The sequence below is a fragment of the Gymnodraco acuticeps genome, unplaced genomic scaffold (genome assembly GCF_902827175.1).
Source record: "Gymnodraco acuticeps unplaced genomic scaffold, fGymAcu1.1, whole genome shotgun sequence".
Classification (NCBI taxonomy): domain Eukaryota; kingdom Metazoa; phylum Chordata; class Actinopteri; order Perciformes; family Bathydraconidae; genus Gymnodraco; species Gymnodraco acuticeps.
This window is the reverse complement of record NW_022990502.1, coordinates 3,025,935-3,044,692: the sequence shown is the minus strand read 5'-3', so window position 1 is coordinate 3,044,692 and position 18,758 is coordinate 3,025,935. Positions and strand designations below refer to the sequence as shown.

Genomic DNA, 18,758 nt, shown 5'->3' with positions numbered 1-18,758 from the left:
GACGATGAACCACACCAGTGACTGGGTTCCATAATTAGAAATGCTCCTCCCTCTTAATGTTTGCAAAACTGATAGGTGGACAGGCTACAAACGATCAGTCCCTTCAGATCCGCACACATGAAGCTTAATGAGCATGAATTGAACAGACCTGCTGCTGTGTTAATTCTTTAGCTGCCACTTTAAGCTTTATGATGTGTTCAACATGGATGTAATTTGATTTAATCTTGCCATTTTAAATGATGTATTCAATAAATAAGGTTAAACCAAATCATTACATTACAATAGATTTTATTTTAATTATTTGGTTTAACTTAAAGAGAAACTTTATTGTTATTGCACATATTACAGGTACTGAGACAACGAAATGCAGTTTAGCTTCTAACCAGGTGCAACAAGCAGTGAAGTGGAAAGTAATGTACACAATCTACAGAATAACATATATAATGAATTGAATGATGAATAAACTAGATATCAGCCTGTGAGCAGTATGAACAGTGTGTATGAATATGCTAAGATATATAAAGTATGAAAACGGTAAGCAGTATAGTATAAAATATATAGATATTAATTTCATGATGATAAACATTGTGGAACAATGATGAAAAATGGGAATGGATGTGGCGACGTAAAACTGACACAAAACAACAACAAACTTTTGCCAGCCAATTGGAGAGTTTCATCAGCAGCACGTGGTAAAAACCACCAATGCGCTCAGCTCGAGATACCAGCGAGCCGTTTCCCATCAAGCATTTCGCTTCCGCAGCCCGTGGAGAGCAACTGCGCCAACTCGCCTCGCCTCGCTCTCAAGGCTGCGGGCGTCTTTGTCCCGCGAAATTTCAAAGTCTCATGTGGGCGGGCCTCCAGAGCAAGACGGACAAAATGACTAACCATCATGCAACGCACTAGCAAGACGTTGATCGCAACTGCGCAGGTCTGCGCAGGTCTTGCTTGTCTCAAACAAGCCTACTATGTGTGTCTGTCTGTCTGTGGGTGTGTGTGTACACGTGTGTTTTATCTGATCCGGATGGTTACTAATTCCTTTTCTTTATGGCGGTCATTTTTGACCGGGAACACCATGGGTGTTACAAAGTTGACTAAATCATCCCAAATTCAATGAAAGGGGTGATCAGCAATTTGATATGTTCAAATGTCTACTGTGAAGGATATCATAAAGCCTTAATGCAATCGAATGTAAAACAAAAAAGTTATGATTAATGAAAGTAGTAAATCGGTCAGATTTGACCCGAACACAACAGGAGGGCTAAGTGTTATTTCCCCAGCTGCTAGGTAACAATAATAATGTTAGTGGACTGGTTCATAGAGCATATTCAGACTAGGTAACACAACTCTGACATCCGATGTTTCAAACCCACTAATGACTAATGCAACTGAAGGTGCCCCTTTTGGTACATGACCTAATGTTTGTCTATGAGATCAGTTACATAAAGTTGACAAAAGCCCCCGGGAAAGCCAGTAGATAATATAGTATATTATGTTATAATATACTATATTATCTACTGTACTATACTATATTTGAATAATTTGTGTCACTTTTTGTACCAGCTCTAATTGCGATTAGATGTAAAAATGTATCTGGGTGCTACCATTTAAGTGTCACCTGCATGTCACGTTGTACTATGCAATTTCCTTATATTTTGCAGCTTTGACATATTTCAACGAACAACCGCCCCAACCTGGAAGATGGACAGATAAAATAACCAATAGTATCTTGTGTTTTCAGTAGCAGGCACCGCCTCTACATGACAGGCGTCAGCATCAACCAATCAGCAGCCTAAGTATCGTACCTCCCACTCGGAAACGGATTTCCGAACCAAGTGTAGCAAAATCGCCTGTACTTTGTTTACGTCCCGTTGGTTAGCTGACAGTTGTTGTAGCGCTTTACTCTCACACACAACCCTGACTGCATGGCTTTGCTGGTTGCCTGAACCTTCATAAACTTTAAACCGAGTGTCCTGGGTGTCCTGGATGTGATGTTTTGTTGAATGAGGGGGACCCGCTAGATGCCGACAGGAGGATGAACTCCATCACCGGTCGGGTTCTTGCCATCCCCGCCGCCTCTGTCACCAGCTCTGGAGCTTCATCCTCTCGAGCCTTACATGTAGAGCTGACATCCCAGCAGGTAAATGCAAAGCCTCTGAGGTCATATTAACACGAAACGCATTAAATGAAACAGGTCAACTGTGAGTATATGTCTTATATAGTAGTTTCCAACGTCAGTTACAACTGCTGCCTGGAAAACACGGCAGGCCTGTTAGGCTAGCTAGGTAGCTAGCAACTGCTAGCTTACAGTTAGCTAGGTTACTGGGAATTAATGGCACTTGACTTACAAGCCAAGACACACCAACACAAGTTAGAATTGTGTTTAAGACCGAATTTCTACGTGTGTTGCCATATTCAAGGAATCATATTATTCGACACGTTTAATTGTGTACGAAGCTAGTCTGCCAATGGGAACTTAACTTAGCGTTATGTCAGCACGCAGGTGTCAGCTCAGTTAAAGGGAAACGGTGGCATGTGTCATCACTGCGAGGTTATATTGTCTAATACAGTTATTTCGATTATTAAAGTGTTATAAAAGTGAGACCATGGACACATTTAATTGTTGCCTCTTTGGAAGCTCAGGAAATTCATCTTACAACCATCAATCTAGCCATTCATTCATTCATTTGGAAATGACATGAGAACAGTAGGCAGTTCATTCATTAGGGCTACCGGCCTCAGATTGTTAAATCTGCCCCTCACAGGCACCTCTCATTCCCTGTCATGTCAGTTGTAGTTAGATATAGACTGTAGTGGTTTTAGCTATCCAAGTTGTTGGATATTTGTCTTCATATTGTGCAGTTTTAAGAGCAAACCCCTGATCTTCATCCAGTGAGTCCAGCAACTATAAGTGCTTCTTGGACTTTCTTGGAAGTTACTGTACTTACCTACATCAGACGACCACTAGAGTCATCATTACTAATCCAATGATACAGTAGAGAACCCTTACAGTATGTTGCTCTACATGTACAGCAAAAGTGTAAACACAAGGTGACTTTTGTAAAGTCTAACTTATTTTACAATAGGTCCTCTATTAAGTTTTGTCTTGCACCAGTGTTTGACTACCTTTTTAGTTTGCATTAGATTGACAATATGATACAAATGCTTAGTGTCAGTTTCAATTCCAAACTAAGTCAAGAGTTCAGAGTAAACCAGAGTTTACATATTGCATTTATTCCAGATTAAAATAGACACATTATCAATGGTAATCTTTGAAGATCTGACATGCCATTTGAAATGTTCAGACATGATTGTAGCATTAACACAGGAACACAAATCTGCCACATTCCAACCACACTTTATTTTCAAGGATCAGTTCACCCGTATTACAATGTGCATGGTTTCTCTCTGACCACGTGGAGTCTTGCCAATCAAATAGCTCCAATTTAGAGATTTGGAAATGGGACTGAATGTCCTGCAGCCACCACAACACAATGGGTTGTGATTATTATAAAGGCATTAGGGTTTCTACAAGGCACTTCAGCATGAACATTTTGTTGATATGAGCAGCACTAAATCCTATTTCCCAGCAGCACTAATCCAACGATTGCACTGGTAAGGCACATCAGCTACACTCTGAAACAAATACATCTGTCTTTTCAGATGACATTAGGTTGCTTGGATTGACCCTTCTCTGGCTCCATAATGAAACCTTGTCATGCTGGCCGACAGAAGCAGCATATCCACTGAAGGCTGAGCTCAGGGGAGACGTTTCATGTAGAGTTTTGTGCCTTCTTTTCTTACGTGGTATGAACACTGTGTGTGTTCATGAAAACAAACACAAGGCCACAAATGTAAAAGTGCAGCAATCCGATTTACCAACGTGAAACGCAAACACAGTGCTGGCTCTAGATGCGTGGTCTCTGAACACATTTAAATGTCACAGCTTTGTTGACAAAATACTTTTAGCTTTTGTGTAATAGAATTATATTTTGATTTAATTGAATACACTACTTTGGGATAAGAGTCTGTTATTTGTTATTCCCAACAGATACATGTATGGCATAATCGATGGTATGCAGCACATGTCATCAATATAGAATCAAATGCTCTCTTTTTGAAGCAACAATGAAGACTTTGCACTCCCAAATACTTCACTACTATTTGAAACATAATACATTTGTGTTATTTCCTATTGCATGTATCCATGACCAAAGAGCATGCCGAACACAGTTCCCTTTGGACTAAGGCAGCCATGGAACCGTGACCCAGTTGCACACATCTTGCTTAGTCATTTAGCTTGTGTGCTTTTTGTTGTGTTGCACTTTGGCCAACGTGGTCCCTCTTTGTTGAGACGATGCCACATTTGAAAATAAAACTTGATCTTTCTGTTGGAGAGCTTGAATGTGCTCATCATTTGATATATTAGCCATATATAGCATATATTATGCTCAATTCTCTATGTATTCACTACAGCCGTGTGAAACAGTGTTATATTATTGACACTAGACTAAATATCAGAATGCCAGTGAATAAAAGCCTGCAGACTACACACCATAAAGTTTAGTCAACACTTCCTCAATTCACTTTGAACACATCTCAACAAAGGTAGGCTTTTTTAAACTTCATTAGTTTTAGTAGCATTTGTTATCAGCTCTATCCATTTCAGGAATCCCCTTCCTGAGACTATTTTAAGAAAGAGTTTGATCTAGCTCGCCCTGTAAGTGTGGAGTCTGTTCATGGTTAACATGAGCAGAAGGCTTGTGACCACATGATCCCTTTGCCACAGTAATCATGTAGTCACTGTCTGACATGTCGGGGACTAACGGGATGTTAGGGTCATATGGACTCTGATATCAGGGTACTTTTGCTCTGCAGAGCCCAGCTCACCAGAGTAGTTTCACAATATGTCCTCACAACCTTTTCTCTCTGCCTCCACATTAGCCCTTTCCTTTTTGAAGTCTCTTGTGGAACAATCTGACTTTCTGTTGGTGAGGCCCGTAATCTTCTACAGTAGGGAGTCCCATGACTTGGATTTAGTGTCAGTATGGCTGCAGGGCAGAATCTGTGCAGTGGTGACGTGTTAGCCTGAAGCCTGAACTCGCCACCAGATCTTTTTACTACAGATTTGAACCATTGCAGTGACCACTGCAAATACATTTGAAAAAGCTCGTCTTTGGATTCATATCCAAACAATGCAGACTTCTTGTTTAGAGATGTACTAATGATTCATGACGATGTGTAGCTTTTAAAGTCTTTACTTGTCTTAACTGTGGTACGCTGTCTTCAACATTGTTTTTTGTGCTGTGTTCTGGAGCGCCGTTCTAAGAATGATGGCTTTTTCGGCATCTCTTTCATTCGGATGAATTCTTTTGATCAGAATAATTGCAGCGCTAAAAAGGTTGATCCCCTTCTCATGTGACTCTCATGACTAACCATGCCTGCAGAGTTAACTGCCTGCTTCTTTCTACCATGAAGATGTCATGCCTCTATTTTTTGAACTGCTGACATCTAGCAGACCAGACAGCAGGCATGATCAAGAACTGCTATTTTATGATGTTAATATATATATATACTTCTTTGATCTCTAAAGGCTGTGAACCGGTCTTCTGTGTCTTCAAAACAGCAGAGATAGTATTTGCCATCACACGATGAGAGTGAAACTAAATACAGCCCTTATATCCTCACTTTCTCTCTGTCTCTTTCTTACTTCTTTTCTAACAGAGGCGATTGCGTCATCTCCGGAGCATCGCGGCCCGGAACATTGTGAACAAGAATGGTTCCCCACTGCTGGACACTTACTTCACCCTGCATCTCTGTATAGGAGAGCGCATCTCTAGAGGTCAGTGTGCATCCCCTGCCCCTCCCCTCTGTGAGAGCTGGGGGCAACATGTACTACATCTTTCATGTTTCTCTTTGCCATGCTCTCTAAATCAGGAGAGCCATGTCCTCCCCATATGAACAAAAGTATCTACTACATGTTAAAAGAAAGGACAAATATGACAATCTGAATTGTTTTAAGTTTGTGATGCTTAAATAGAATGTTTATTATCGCAATTATTTAGTAAATAACATGTAGCATCTACGGCTACGGCTGCACAACTATTCTACATTTCATCAAAATTGCAATATGAACTTGTGCAATATTCAAATCACAATATTTGTTAAAGTCTAAATACAAGTTACAATTCCATTTTGAATAAAGTATTGTGAGGCTGCAGAGACACTCCATCCTACAAATAGTATTCTACAGACTTTACAAAAGATATTTGTTTAGTACCGATCCTATTAAGTTATTTTTGAAAAGGTCTCCTGCAGCTCATGTCATCAGATGACACTTTATGGAGTGGCGCAGTGAGCGTGCTCTTTGGAAGTCTTTACAGCATTCATTAAGAACATTTCCATATAATGCCATTAAGTCACTGTGGTGATCTTACTGTGTTTGGATCAAGATGACATTAGCGTTACTGCCTTGTGTATCTGCTGACACTTTGCTTTCACATATTCAAGCTGAGCTGAGCTTTCAAATCAAGTGACATTGTATTTATATTGATCAATTAGACACAATACATTTGCCTCAGGGAGCTTTACAGTTTGTACATTTCAACAAACATTAATGATGGTAAAAACACAATAGAATTACAACATAGACAATGTACATCGACATTGCTTAAGGCGAGTTGAGCCAGCCCTAAGGGGTCTTCCTCCTGAACACACAGTGAGAGCTGGTTCCAGCAAGAGGCGATGGATTGCTGAAGGACATTGGAGACTCTAGGAACCACTAACACCCCTGCATTCTGCGAAAGCATTTAGTACATTGTATTTCAGTGTAGATTGAACCTGTTTTGTTGTCCATGAGAGTTTTATACCTTCTTTTAACCAGCATTCTTTGATTTCTTTTTAGATTTTTACAAGAGTGAAGTCATACGAGACTCGCTGGTGAGTATACTAACTTAAACCTTTAAAGGTCCCATGTCATGCTTTTCTGGTTATTACCCGTCCCCTTGTGTTATGAAGGTTGTTCTGCATGTAAACGGTCTGCAGAGTCACAAACCCTGAAAGTACACCCTGTAACGAGTAAAACTCTAACACAGAGAAGACCTGTCTGTGCTGCCCCAGAACGCCTCGTTGGACATTTCTCTTTTTCTTCCTGGGTACAGTGACGTGCCCATACCCAATGGACCCATTGGTCCAAGTGGACCAATCCGTGGAGCCGTTACATTACGTCCGCAGAGTTTTTACATTTGGACCAATCCGCAGACTTCCTCACACACACACACACACACGCACTCACACTCAATCTTTTCTCAGCTGCAGCTCCGCCCATTTCTCCTCCCTGAGACGGCGGGATGCGGCGAGGCTGTGAGTCGGTGTGTGAGCACACACACAAACTCCCAGCCAGGCTGCGGGTGTGTGTGTTCGGGCTTCACTGTATAAATAAAGGCTAAATAAAAAACTAAAAAACTGTGTCTCGCTGTCTCGCAGACGGCCACTGGGCTCACAGGGGGGGGGGGGGGGGCAGGAGCTCCAACAAGCCGTGTAGGACAGAGAGTGAATACACATGCTACACAGAGATGCTGTGAGAAACCAATGTGTTTTTGGAACATTGAACAGTATAAATCTATTCTAGTAGACCTCAACAATAGAACTATGATCAGTAGAAATGGCCATGACATGGACCTTTAAAGTATTCATGTCTGCCCCTGGGAGAGGATCAGGATGATGTCATTATACGCATCACTACCATGACCGAAGACTTCCTGTATTTTACTGACGCCACGGCTGGCATTTATACCTGCTGCCTTTCTGCAGGTCACGCTTTGATTCACCTCTGGACTTGTGCTTTTGCTATATTCTTACTTAAACTGGTTTTCAAACATCAGTACACTAAAATGCATGAAACAGTCTTGCAACAGAAATGGAATGGTATATGTGCCGTTCACTTACATAACGGTGTCTGCTGGTGTGTCAGTTGTGTAATGACTTGTGATTCTTTGTCTGTTACTTCCCTTATTTGCTTGCCAATGCAGTTCTGCACAAAGCTATAGAAGCTGCCAAGCAGAGCAAGCTGTAAATGTTGGGCTTGCTGCCGAGTCATGAGCTGACCTAAGCTGCTTTCCAGGCGTACTTTGAGTTTCCTCTGCAGACAGATAGTGTGTAAGGCGCTGCAGGAGTCATGACTCCTGTCATTTCTCCCCCAGCTTCCTCCAGTTCAATTTAACATCCTTGTCATCACTTCCCGTCTTCCTGTTTTTATTCTAACTGCTATGCCCCTTTTTCTTCCGCTACTCACTCTCACTAGTTCTGTTTTCTACCATGTGAATTGCACTTCTGCTTTTGACATTCCCTCCTTTCCAGCCTGTCCTTGAAAGTGACCCGAGGAGCAGGAGATTATGTCTCTGATGAAGGGAAATGGTACATAATTGAATGATGTAAATGGCTACAGTTCCTCATAGAAGCAGTACTTAGTGCTGTCAGCTTGGAAGTTCAAGGACAGAATAGTAACTGTAGTTGGGCTCAGACATTAAGGTAGAACAGGATGATTACATTACTTAAATTGTAAAGAGATCCTTTAGGATATTGAATTTGACAGCGGTACCCCGCACTTCATTTCAGGTTTTAATTCAAACTCTTCACATTCAAAGTGATTTGTATTGTCTTTAACTGTCTGGATCAACGGTAGCTTAGTTGAAATGTACTGCCAATCCTCACGTGTGTGTTTATATGTGTGTTTGCCAGAATCCAACTTGGCGCAGCCTGGACTTTGGCATGCTGCCGGACCTTCTGGACACCTCAGTGTCTTGCTTCGTGGTGCGGATCTGGGGAGGACAAGAGGAACAGTTCCAACTCCTCATAGAATGGAAGGTCAATCTGGATGGCCTCAGATACACAGGACAGCAGGTCAGCAACATGCACATGGAAAGGATAACAGTAGAAGCTATGTGTATAATACTCCCTGTTTGATCTGTGCACAGGCTGCAAAGAGATACATACAGAAGTGGTGTGAGCATTACTTACAGATGCCATTTGTACATATGGTCTTTAAGGCACGTGAAGGATAGTGTGCACAAGTAGTTGTTTTACTATCTACAAATATATTTGAGATCAAACACACAAGGTGCACATTTTTTCAACACTATTTTACAACTGAATCTTCTCAGTTTTGAAAACAGAACTTTATTCTTTACATTTTGGCGTTGGGATCAATCCTATCAAATGAGGTTCATCAAGCTCTGAGCTTTGCCTTTTTACTAAAGCACAGCAAAGCAGAGTCTGCCGTTCATTTCCTGAAGATGATGTGAATGGCAATTAGGAAAAACCTTGCAACTTATGCAAGAGTCAATACTTCAAATGAGGTGGAGTAATATATAAAAACATGCATTTGATGTATGAAATGATCTGCTTTACTTTGATGCGATGCAGTCAAAAGTTTGACCCTTCAGTAAATCCCATATTCTCAAAAGCATCTATTCACTTTTTCTGTTCTGTATTAAATACACAGTTTGTTTTTGTTAAAAAACCCAACTTGTTTCACTCACTTCGAAACATTACGCTGATACAGTATGTGGGTACATATTTGACATAACTGTAAATAACCATTTTGACCACTGTATCAAACGCATTGCAATAGGTTCACTGTCATCAAAATGGAATGCATTGCATGACTTTCTTTCCCCCCTTTATACATCGAAGGAAAAGTGTAGCAGATGAGGTCAAGTTATTTGCAATGACATTATGTTGCAATATTAGGGTGACATGTTAGAATGAGATCAACGGGTTTGCATTTTGTGATCTCTATGCTCTGGTATGAGCAGTAAAACGTGTGCTGGTGTGGAATGTGTAAGGACTGAACAACAAGCACTTTGAATTGAGACTTTTTCACACTGAAACTCTCATTCTTAAAATCAAACTAAGCTATTGCAAACTCATTTAAAGAACTATGTTACTGTCATTCTTTCGCAGTGAGACTAGTTTCAACGCTCGTAAACAGATAGCTCAGTCTCACGCTCAGCCAGATGCCCGCTGTCCTTTGTTCTCTGGTCTCAGGCCCTGCAATGAGCCTCTTCTGCCTCGCTTTGTCCACAGATTCGATCCAGGAATCCAAATGAGATCATATTTGGATTGAATGATGGCTACTATGCAGCTGACTTTGATCATAAGGTACAGCCTTTTGTCAATTATTCCGAGCTTCTGCCTTATAATGGAATACGCAGTCCTAATCTTATTAGTTTTAATCGCTCGCTGTTTGTTTGGCCTTCTGCACTGAAACTCTCCCATGTGGCTGTTCCAGGATCAGTCGGAGCGGAAGAAAAACAGCCTGCTTCAGGTCGACCTGAGTTCAGTCCGGAACTCCTACAGCGTTTTCTCTTTACTCAGGTAAGAGTCATGCCATGTAGCAGTATGACATCATGTTTCATCGACATTTGATCATCTGTTTGAATCTATACATCCAACATCCATTACACGTCTGTGTGCCTGGGAGAAGGATCCTCCTGTTTGCTCTCCCCTACCTTCAAACAGAGGTCTAAGGACAGAGGGTGTGCAGGGTATGCTGCACACACTGTAGCCCTCTGTGACACATGTGTACTTTGTGATATTGGGCAATGGATTGCATGATTTCCTATCACATCATTAGGATTCCTTGTTCAGAATGCAGCAACCTTTCCTCAGTCCATTTTGGGGAAAAAAACATGCTTTACATTTTAAACCAAACGTTTTTTATTTATTTTTGATGCGTAATTGGTCATGTGATTATGCTAACTCCTATTATGTGTGTTGCATGTATTTTTTTTAGCAATTATATTCCAGCAGATGGTGCCACAGGGAAGCCCAGTTTGTGATTCTTCATCAGAAAAGCTCTCACAGGCACCAACTTTCTATTTAAAGTCTCCTAGTCTTTAGTCTAGACTTTATTTGTTCGGCATGATGAGTCAAGTATACGGATCTTTTTAAACGGCACATCTTTATAAAGGCACCTTGTCGTCAGGCCAGTGTCAGACTTGGGATTCTGATTTGATTTTAAAGTACACTCTGTTGAATGTGAGAAACAGCTGCAATACAATGTGCTACCACAAGGGGGAGACAAAGGTTTGCTGAGCAAGTAGCTTTCAGAAGGGGAACCCTGGTGCAGTAATTAAGAACTTTAGACAACACTAGGCACTTCTGACATCTGTTGACAAACATGGCCGTGTTGTTCCGCATTTAGATTTAAACGTGGAACAACGTAAATACCACTTTCAACATCCTCAGGGCTTCCCCAGAGGGAAACCCTGTTAAATTACCCCCGCACTTACAAACTAAATTAAACCTGGTTTTAACTGAATCAATGTAATCTAGACGCTTTGATTGGACGTTTCCAAAATAAGATCAAGGTCCTGTCATTAAGAGGCTTTCCACTGAGATGTTGCTACTATAAGAATGAAATAGGGGGACATAAATGCATCACAGGCCTTTACACTACCCAGAAAAAGGAGTTTTGCCAAAGCCAGCTGAACTTAAACAGTCCCAGTTTGAATCATAACTTTTATGACCTCTGCTCTCGCTTCTTTTATTATTGCAGCTTTCTTCCACATCCTCTTCTTCTATCCACACCCAGTGGGACTCTGTGGAGTTTAACACAGTTACATTGATCCCCTCTTCCCACACACTGCTCTGCCTGCAGCTCCTCACCCGTCACTGTTTGTCCTTGTCTTGGTGCACTCATATGCACAGGTTTTATGATTAGGTAGTGTAGAACGATTCATCAGATATTGTACACTCCAACAGGGATTACCCTACCACGTAGTACATAACCATATATACCACTCAGCCTCTGTCCCGCAGAGAGCTTCCCGTTTCAAAGTGCATTTACTTACTGAATGATTACTGAACTTCGTGGTTGCATGTTTTCGTGAATGATGAAGGATTTTTCATCATGTAATCGGGTGAAAAGTGTTATTCTCCTTGGATCATCTCATTTTTATTGTGCCTCTTTTGGACTATTTATGTATTTTTTATGCATGTCCACCCAACTGTCTCCCACTGTGTTTTAATGAAAAAGGATAAAGGCAGCTTTGCTAAGAATGCGCTGGTCTTGATTAATGATGGTAATTTGTCAGCGGATTCACAGTCTGCTTTTTAGCCCCGGCTTTAAAAGACCCATAGTCTGTGTGAGTAAAGCAAACACAACACATCTCAGATGGAGAGATGAAGAGGGAGAGCACAGATCATCAATCAGCAAAGTGTTGTCTCTTCCAGGCCTAGATAGAGCCAGAGCCACATCCTAAATGGAGCTAGGCCCCTTTCTGGGTAGAAAGAAAGAAAAGTAGACGGTGACGGACGAAGATTATCCAGCTGTTGAGCAATATTTGATGTAGACGCTATTAATAGGTTCCTCTGTCCTACCAGTAAAATGTTTGATGTTTGAGAAACAGAGAAACAACCACTTTAATCCCATAACTGAGCTTCAAAAAAAGAGTTGACATTTCAATTAAAACCTAGAGAAATCCCTCATTTCAAGGGAAGTCCATTTCAAGCTCATTTCTGGAAACGGTCCTTTTCATTTGGTTGAATGTAATGCATACCCTTTGAAAAGTGTCAGTACTGTTGTTACATCAGTCACAAAATGACCTTTAACCCATTTTAGGCCACATTTTTAAATATTGGTTGTTTTAACTATATACTTGAACAGGATTGATACTTTGGAGGTGGTGCAACATGGAGTCCCCCATGTTTCTACAATATCTTGTTGCAAGCTAAACTACACTCTGGCTCTAGCCCTTTCAAAACACCCAAAGGGCATGCGGCTCTGGACATTTCTATAAAACTGGTAACGCTAGCCATCTCCTGAATTGTGCGTTTGCTAAACTTGTGTTATGGTAAAAATGACCTGGACTGTTCCTTAACGATACGACAGCATTACCACAGTTTAGCACTTGGCAGCTTGTTACTGCAGTTTTGTAAAGGTAGGGGTTAGTCGAGGGTTCCTCAGTTGTTTGCCATCTGTAACGCAACGCTGGCACTAGGTCCTACACACTGTCCCTTTTTAACATGCAATTGCTTTATGCACTTTAAGCGGTTTTTGAAGTCGAGACCTCCGGTGATCATTTTGCTCCTATATATATTTCATGATACTCGATATTAAGTTATAAGGGTGAGAAAACTGAGCAAATATTAGCAGTTAGCTCCAGCTCTTCCAGTACTACTTCGTCCCCATAGAATTAGAAACACTTCTTCCTACTGTTTTCGAGTCACTGGCTCGGCTTTCTTTTGGAGAGGAAGAGACCTGTATGGATCAACTGCTTCCTGAAGGATAAACAATGAAGAAATCCTAACAGCCAATAGCTGCAGAAATACAAATGATGGTGAAGACTTCAACTCCCAGGTTCTCACCCTACGTTACCAAATGACACCGCTTTGTTTTTTTTCTTCTTGGCTGAGAGATGGTTAGTGGCAGAAACTTGTGTGCTTGAAAGTAATTTTTGTAATGACATTATAGCCTTGTAGATGCTCAATGTTAATACGTTTTGGTCTATTCTACTAGTGGCCCATGTGACACATTCTAAACATTGTTCTTTGGGCACAACTTTCACAGTTCAGAACTGTGACATTGCAGATTAAACCTGTCAAAGACTTCTGGAGGGGAAACGTTCTTTTCCACCCTTGATCAGAGCCATATGTTGCCTGTGTTTCCTGATTTCCTTTTGTATGCTCCAATGTGAAGTATGAAAGTACTGTACGTACGTGTCAACAGGAGCCGTGCTCTGTGGGGGGTCTATCGTGCCACAGAGGCTACTGGGTTGATAATGCCTCCCTGCAGGCACTCCTCAGACCTACTGGCCCGCTGGTTGGATGCTGAGCCTCTCAGCCATGCGATGCTGGTGTGGTCCTGTGTAACCAGGCAGCTGTATGTGTGAGTCTCTGCTGACCCTGGGGACTCCACCAGCAGCAACCAGACTACAGAAACAAACGCACCGTCTGAGCTCTAAGTCACTGTAAAGAAATGGATGTGGAGGTTTTGTGTTTTCATTTCACACCTCTGGAGGGGATTTAGGCACAATCAAAGCCTTCCCCATTTACTTAATTTAAGGTTGTTTTTTCAGTTTAGGCTGTACTGTAGGCCTGCAACACCCCTTCTATTATTTGCTCAACTGTCTACCTCCCAAATGTTTTTTGACACATATGATTCTATCTGAGATCATCTTCTATTTAGGCTCATGCTTTTCCCCCCAGCTTTTCCGCCTTCCATTCTCACTAACTGCGCACGTCTCTTCTTTTTCTCTCACTTTCTAGTGCGTTTTGCTTGTGCTTTTTAGTGCTTGCCTTGCAGTGCTCTTTTTTGTTGTCATAGCTTGTGTATGTAGTGTTCATTACACATTCAAATAAAAAAATACTAAGCTTTATCCTATTAGTGTTTTCTGGCTCCAAAAAGTAAATACACTAGGCTTTACATGATATACATCTATCGGGTCGTATTTGGCTTACTCCACAAGGCAGCTTCAGTAACCACGACTAACAGAGATGTTTAGTGTAAGTCAAAGGGCAAAAGAGCTTCTACTCATGACTAGAAATCCAAACTTCTATAATTATCTCCAGAGTGTGTGACCCTTTTAGGACCAACAATATCTTCCTTGCTGATCTCTTCAGCTTCTTTGAAACTCTATTGTAGTTTTCATGTAAACATAGCTTATAGCAACTCAGCAGAACCCCACCAAAAGCCTGGAGGAATAGAAGTGCATAATGCACTCGCTGAAGAACCTCCAGCAATCTTATCTTCCATTCCGTGACAATGGAGAGAATAGTGATGTGAGGTGAATAACAAGGGGATACATGTGTTTTGTATTCTTTGGCATACAGGCTGAATTTAGACAGTTTGGTTTGTTGTGATTTTCCTATTGAGGTGCTGTCTTTTTTTGCCCCCAGCTGAGGTGTGATGGTGGGACATTACGCTTCATGTGTTGTCAAAACAATGCATCGGCTTGTTTTGAATTGCTAAGTTGGCTCTCCTATTCAACGGTGGTGTTTCAGAAATGGTTGCTGGAAATGCATTCAGTACACTCTTTAGTCTTTGTTCTGGTTTCCTGTGACCCAGGTTTGTTTGACATGTTCATTTGGCACACTTCATGTGACGAACAGCTGGAGGCCTGCTAATACATTTCATCATGTGGCCTTGGTAAGAGCCATCAGCCGTTCAGTTTGAACCAATTGATTCATTCAGCTGATATTTAAAGCAACTTTTTCAGAAGGGATTTTGGATTCCATTTATTTGGAAGGAAAAGCTCTGCAGTGATACAAAAGAAGATGGGAAGGTTTGACGTAACTACCTTTAGTGTTGTGAACATTTCAACCACTCACATATTCTGTGCTACATAACGCCTGCCTGATGTTTTTGCCTTTTGTTTCTCGCCAAGAAGAACAGCAGTCTTCCCTGGTGTCCTCTTCACCTCCCAGGTCTTTCTCTGGCTTATCTGCGTGAGCCAGATGACACATCTGCATTTACTGATTCATTCGCAGCCTTGATTTGAAAATAGCAGATGCTGGACCACAACACACTGTGTAAACCGTGGTAAATATTTATTTCAAGATAATCAGCAAAGGTAAATGAACAGAAAACAGAAGCGGCTGCCAAGGCTGTTGCCTCCAACTGCACTGAAAGCACTGTGAACAATTGAAATTGAAAGGTCTTTAGTTCAATCTATTTTTATTGACTTTATTGTAAATCGTTATATTTACTTAGCTTTGTGGTTCAACTACACCTAAAAGCCCCTATTAGATATGTCCAAGATGCCTTCTCTTTATCAAAGAATCTTTCCTCTGACACCCCTGCAGCTCCCAGTGCCACGGTTAAAGGAGAACATGCGATTGTTTTTCTGATGTTTATCGGCATTATGGGTTGAGTGCACAGGCTCAGCCATAACTTCCTGTGGCAGGGTGACCTTGAATGCCTTAGAAAAGGAAAGTTGTCTCGGCTTTTGACAAAGAGTTTTCCGGACAGTTTCCCAGCGATGAAACTGCTGCTCCAATGTGGCTGTGCAGTGGGACCCCCCTGACTCCTGGGCAGGTGTTAGGCCACGACCAAGGGAATGATAAGGAGGCAGACATGCGTGAAAAGGAGGGAGGACATAACTATTCTCACCCGAGGGAAAAGACCATATCAGATTCTCCTATCGCAATCACCTAAACAGATGAAGCTGTCAAAACAGATCGGCCCTGATGTTCCAAAGGACTATCTCCAACTGCCATCACTGTCACCTGACACAGATCATTTTTGTTGGCAGAAAATAGGCAATGCATTTCCTGTAAGGCCCCCCCCCCCCAAAGCTGCATTTACATTGTGATAGATGTATTTCTATGTTCAGGCTGGTTGCCTGCAAGAAGCAATAATATCCACCAGGTTTCAAGACAAGTTTCAAAACAAAACCCCCGTAGGATTTGTAAAATGACCCCACCGAGCTGGACGCCTGTTAAACGCTCTGAATGTCTTGAAGACTCAAAGCAAGTGCATACCAAAGGAACATCCTGTTCACATCACCTTCATGACCCACTTTGTAAGTGCTAACAACAAATCATTCAAACATGATGGAAACCCTCTACTCCTAATAAACAGGGGCAGTATCTTCCTTTCTGAACCTATTAGTCAGAATAAGTTTATTGCCAGGTACGTTCACACATACAAGGGATTTGCTTGTGTGTATGTTGGTGCAAACACACACACAGTGGCTCAAAAATATAACCATACAAATGATAAATAAATGATTTACTCCAAATTTCAATTTAAATATACAAAAGAACCTAAAAAGCTAAACAACTTAGGACAATGAATATATGACAAGCTACAGTGTATTATATTTGAAAGGTGTGGGCTGTGCAGAAATATGTGCAAAATATATTCAGAGAGATGAACACGAGTTACAGTATTATTTTCAGAACTTGCAATTGCATCTGTAAACAATGCTGAGAGAAAAACACTTGAGGCTATCGAAGAGCTGCTGATCTGGTTGTGTCATTCCTGTCAAATGGGAATGTAGATATATGTACACCTTGATATATGGAAAGACGCTTACAAGAGGATTCATTGCCAATTAAGTGCAAACAATGAAATGTTACGTTTAAAAATGTGGGCATGGTATGTCAATGTGTACACATCTATCATATTCATGGCATGGCAAAAGGGGTGGGATGGACTGGACGAGGGACCCCTTGTCCTTAATTGTCTTTTTGTATTTACCTAGTTATGTATCTGTATGTAAGTGTCATCTTGTGACGATGCCTTAACATAATTAGTTAAAATCTATTCACAAAAAGAGAAACATATGCTAACAAGAGCTAATCACGTCTTTATCTAAGAATTCCAATAGTTGAGCAATTCATCAAGACAGAAAAGTGCATTACTTTGCAATTGTACTTTCATGGCACATTGAGACATTTAGCAAGAAGTGGAAGATCTAACAGCACACTGACAGTTTGAGAGCTTATGGCCGGTCCCTCCTTTTGTCTGTCCCCTGTAACTCATTACCGTCATGTGGGATTGTTGTCTGCAGTGTTGTTGGAGTCCCAGGTTCTGTTGAGGAGCTTTGTCTTTTCTTTGGGCTTTGGACTTGAGAAGAACTCTCCCTGATTAATGGTCTAAATAATAGGTTTGCTTGTCATTTGTGTCCTGGTGTTGCTGTTCCATACTGTGTTTCAGTGGAGACAGTATCAGGGGAACTCTGTCTCTGTGGTTTCAATACATGATTAGTCCTTTTTGAAGGTTGTTTTCCTTTCCTGGGACTGATGGGTTCAGGTCTATTGGGCAACGTTTGATGTCATATAGTGGTTCGATGATTAGAACAAAATAGTGTTTCAAATGTTGTTGTGAACTTTGTTGTTTTAGGGTCTGGTCAAACACAGTTCAGGAAGAAGATCAACCCAAGTAAACAAGAAAAATCAAATGCGCTGCACAAAGACTCCTACACATGGGGACAATCATAATTCGGGAGAATCTTTCCAAACAGTCAGTGTAATTGCTGCTTTAGTCATAACACTGACGCATCCTGTCAATTCAGCGGCCTCTCAAAAACACAGTTTCAACATGCGGTTGTTGGTGTGGTCCAGCGTGTGGTTCCAAACAATGATCTGCATGGTGACTTTTTCTCCCTCTATTCCTGCAGGCTTCACACAGCACAGAGAGCCATCAAACAGACCCAAGTGACAGTGCAGAGGATTGGGAAGGAGATCGAGGAAAAGCTGAGGACGACGGCAACATGCACAGAGCGGGTGAGCCCAACCTTCCCCAGCTAAATTCCAACTCATCAGCAACTTACCTTTAAATCAGCAGCAGTGTTTAGGCCGCTTATTTACTCATTTCCAGCTTTGGGCAGCTATTGTATCCTTCTGTTTTGACTGCTCCACCATTATCCCTCCTGCCATAATGATCACGCTTTGACCAGAATCCACTGTTTATGTTTCCATCTCCTGTCATATCCTCCAACGGATCCACTACAAAAGCAAGAAAGCATATTTAACATTGTTGGAATTAGCAGCCGCACAGCTGTGACAACGGAGCACTGATCCCAGGTTTGACTTAGTGTTTATTGTAAACATTCACTTCAAAAGCATCCCGTCTCTTCTGCTGTTATAAAAGCCCCCAGGCAGTGACACTTGGGTGCTTTTATCCTCCAGGTAGACTTGCCTTCAGAGGAAAGCACAGCTGGGATCTTTTTGTGTCCACACAGTGTTTAAATCTAAAGCAGAGTGTGTGCTGCATACAGTATGTGCTTTTGCACAGATACCACATTTAC

The 18,758-nt window shown here is 41.4% G+C and overlaps 1 protein-coding gene across 1 annotated transcript in view; it reads left to right on the top strand.

The window, feature by feature from the left end:
- The first annotated feature begins 1,830 nt into the window (after positions 1 to 1,830).
- uvrag (UV radiation resistance associated gene) overlaps positions 1,831 to 18,758 on the top strand; it is a 118,585-nt gene continuing 101,657 nt past the window's right edge. The window contains exons 1-7 of the mRNA XM_034226822.1: positions 1,831 to 2,140; positions 5,725 to 5,842; positions 6,905 to 6,939; positions 8,740 to 8,901; positions 10,087 to 10,161; positions 10,292 to 10,377; positions 18,129 to 18,234. Coding sequence (XP_034082713.1) covers positions 2,036 to 2,140; positions 5,725 to 5,842; positions 6,905 to 6,939; positions 8,740 to 8,901; positions 10,087 to 10,161; positions 10,292 to 10,377; positions 18,129 to 18,234 — 687 coding nt within the window. The 5' untranslated portion in view covers positions 1,831 to 2,035. The remainder of the gene's footprint in view (positions 2,141 to 5,724; positions 5,843 to 6,904; positions 6,940 to 8,739; positions 8,902 to 10,086; positions 10,162 to 10,291; positions 10,378 to 18,128; positions 18,235 to 18,758) is intronic.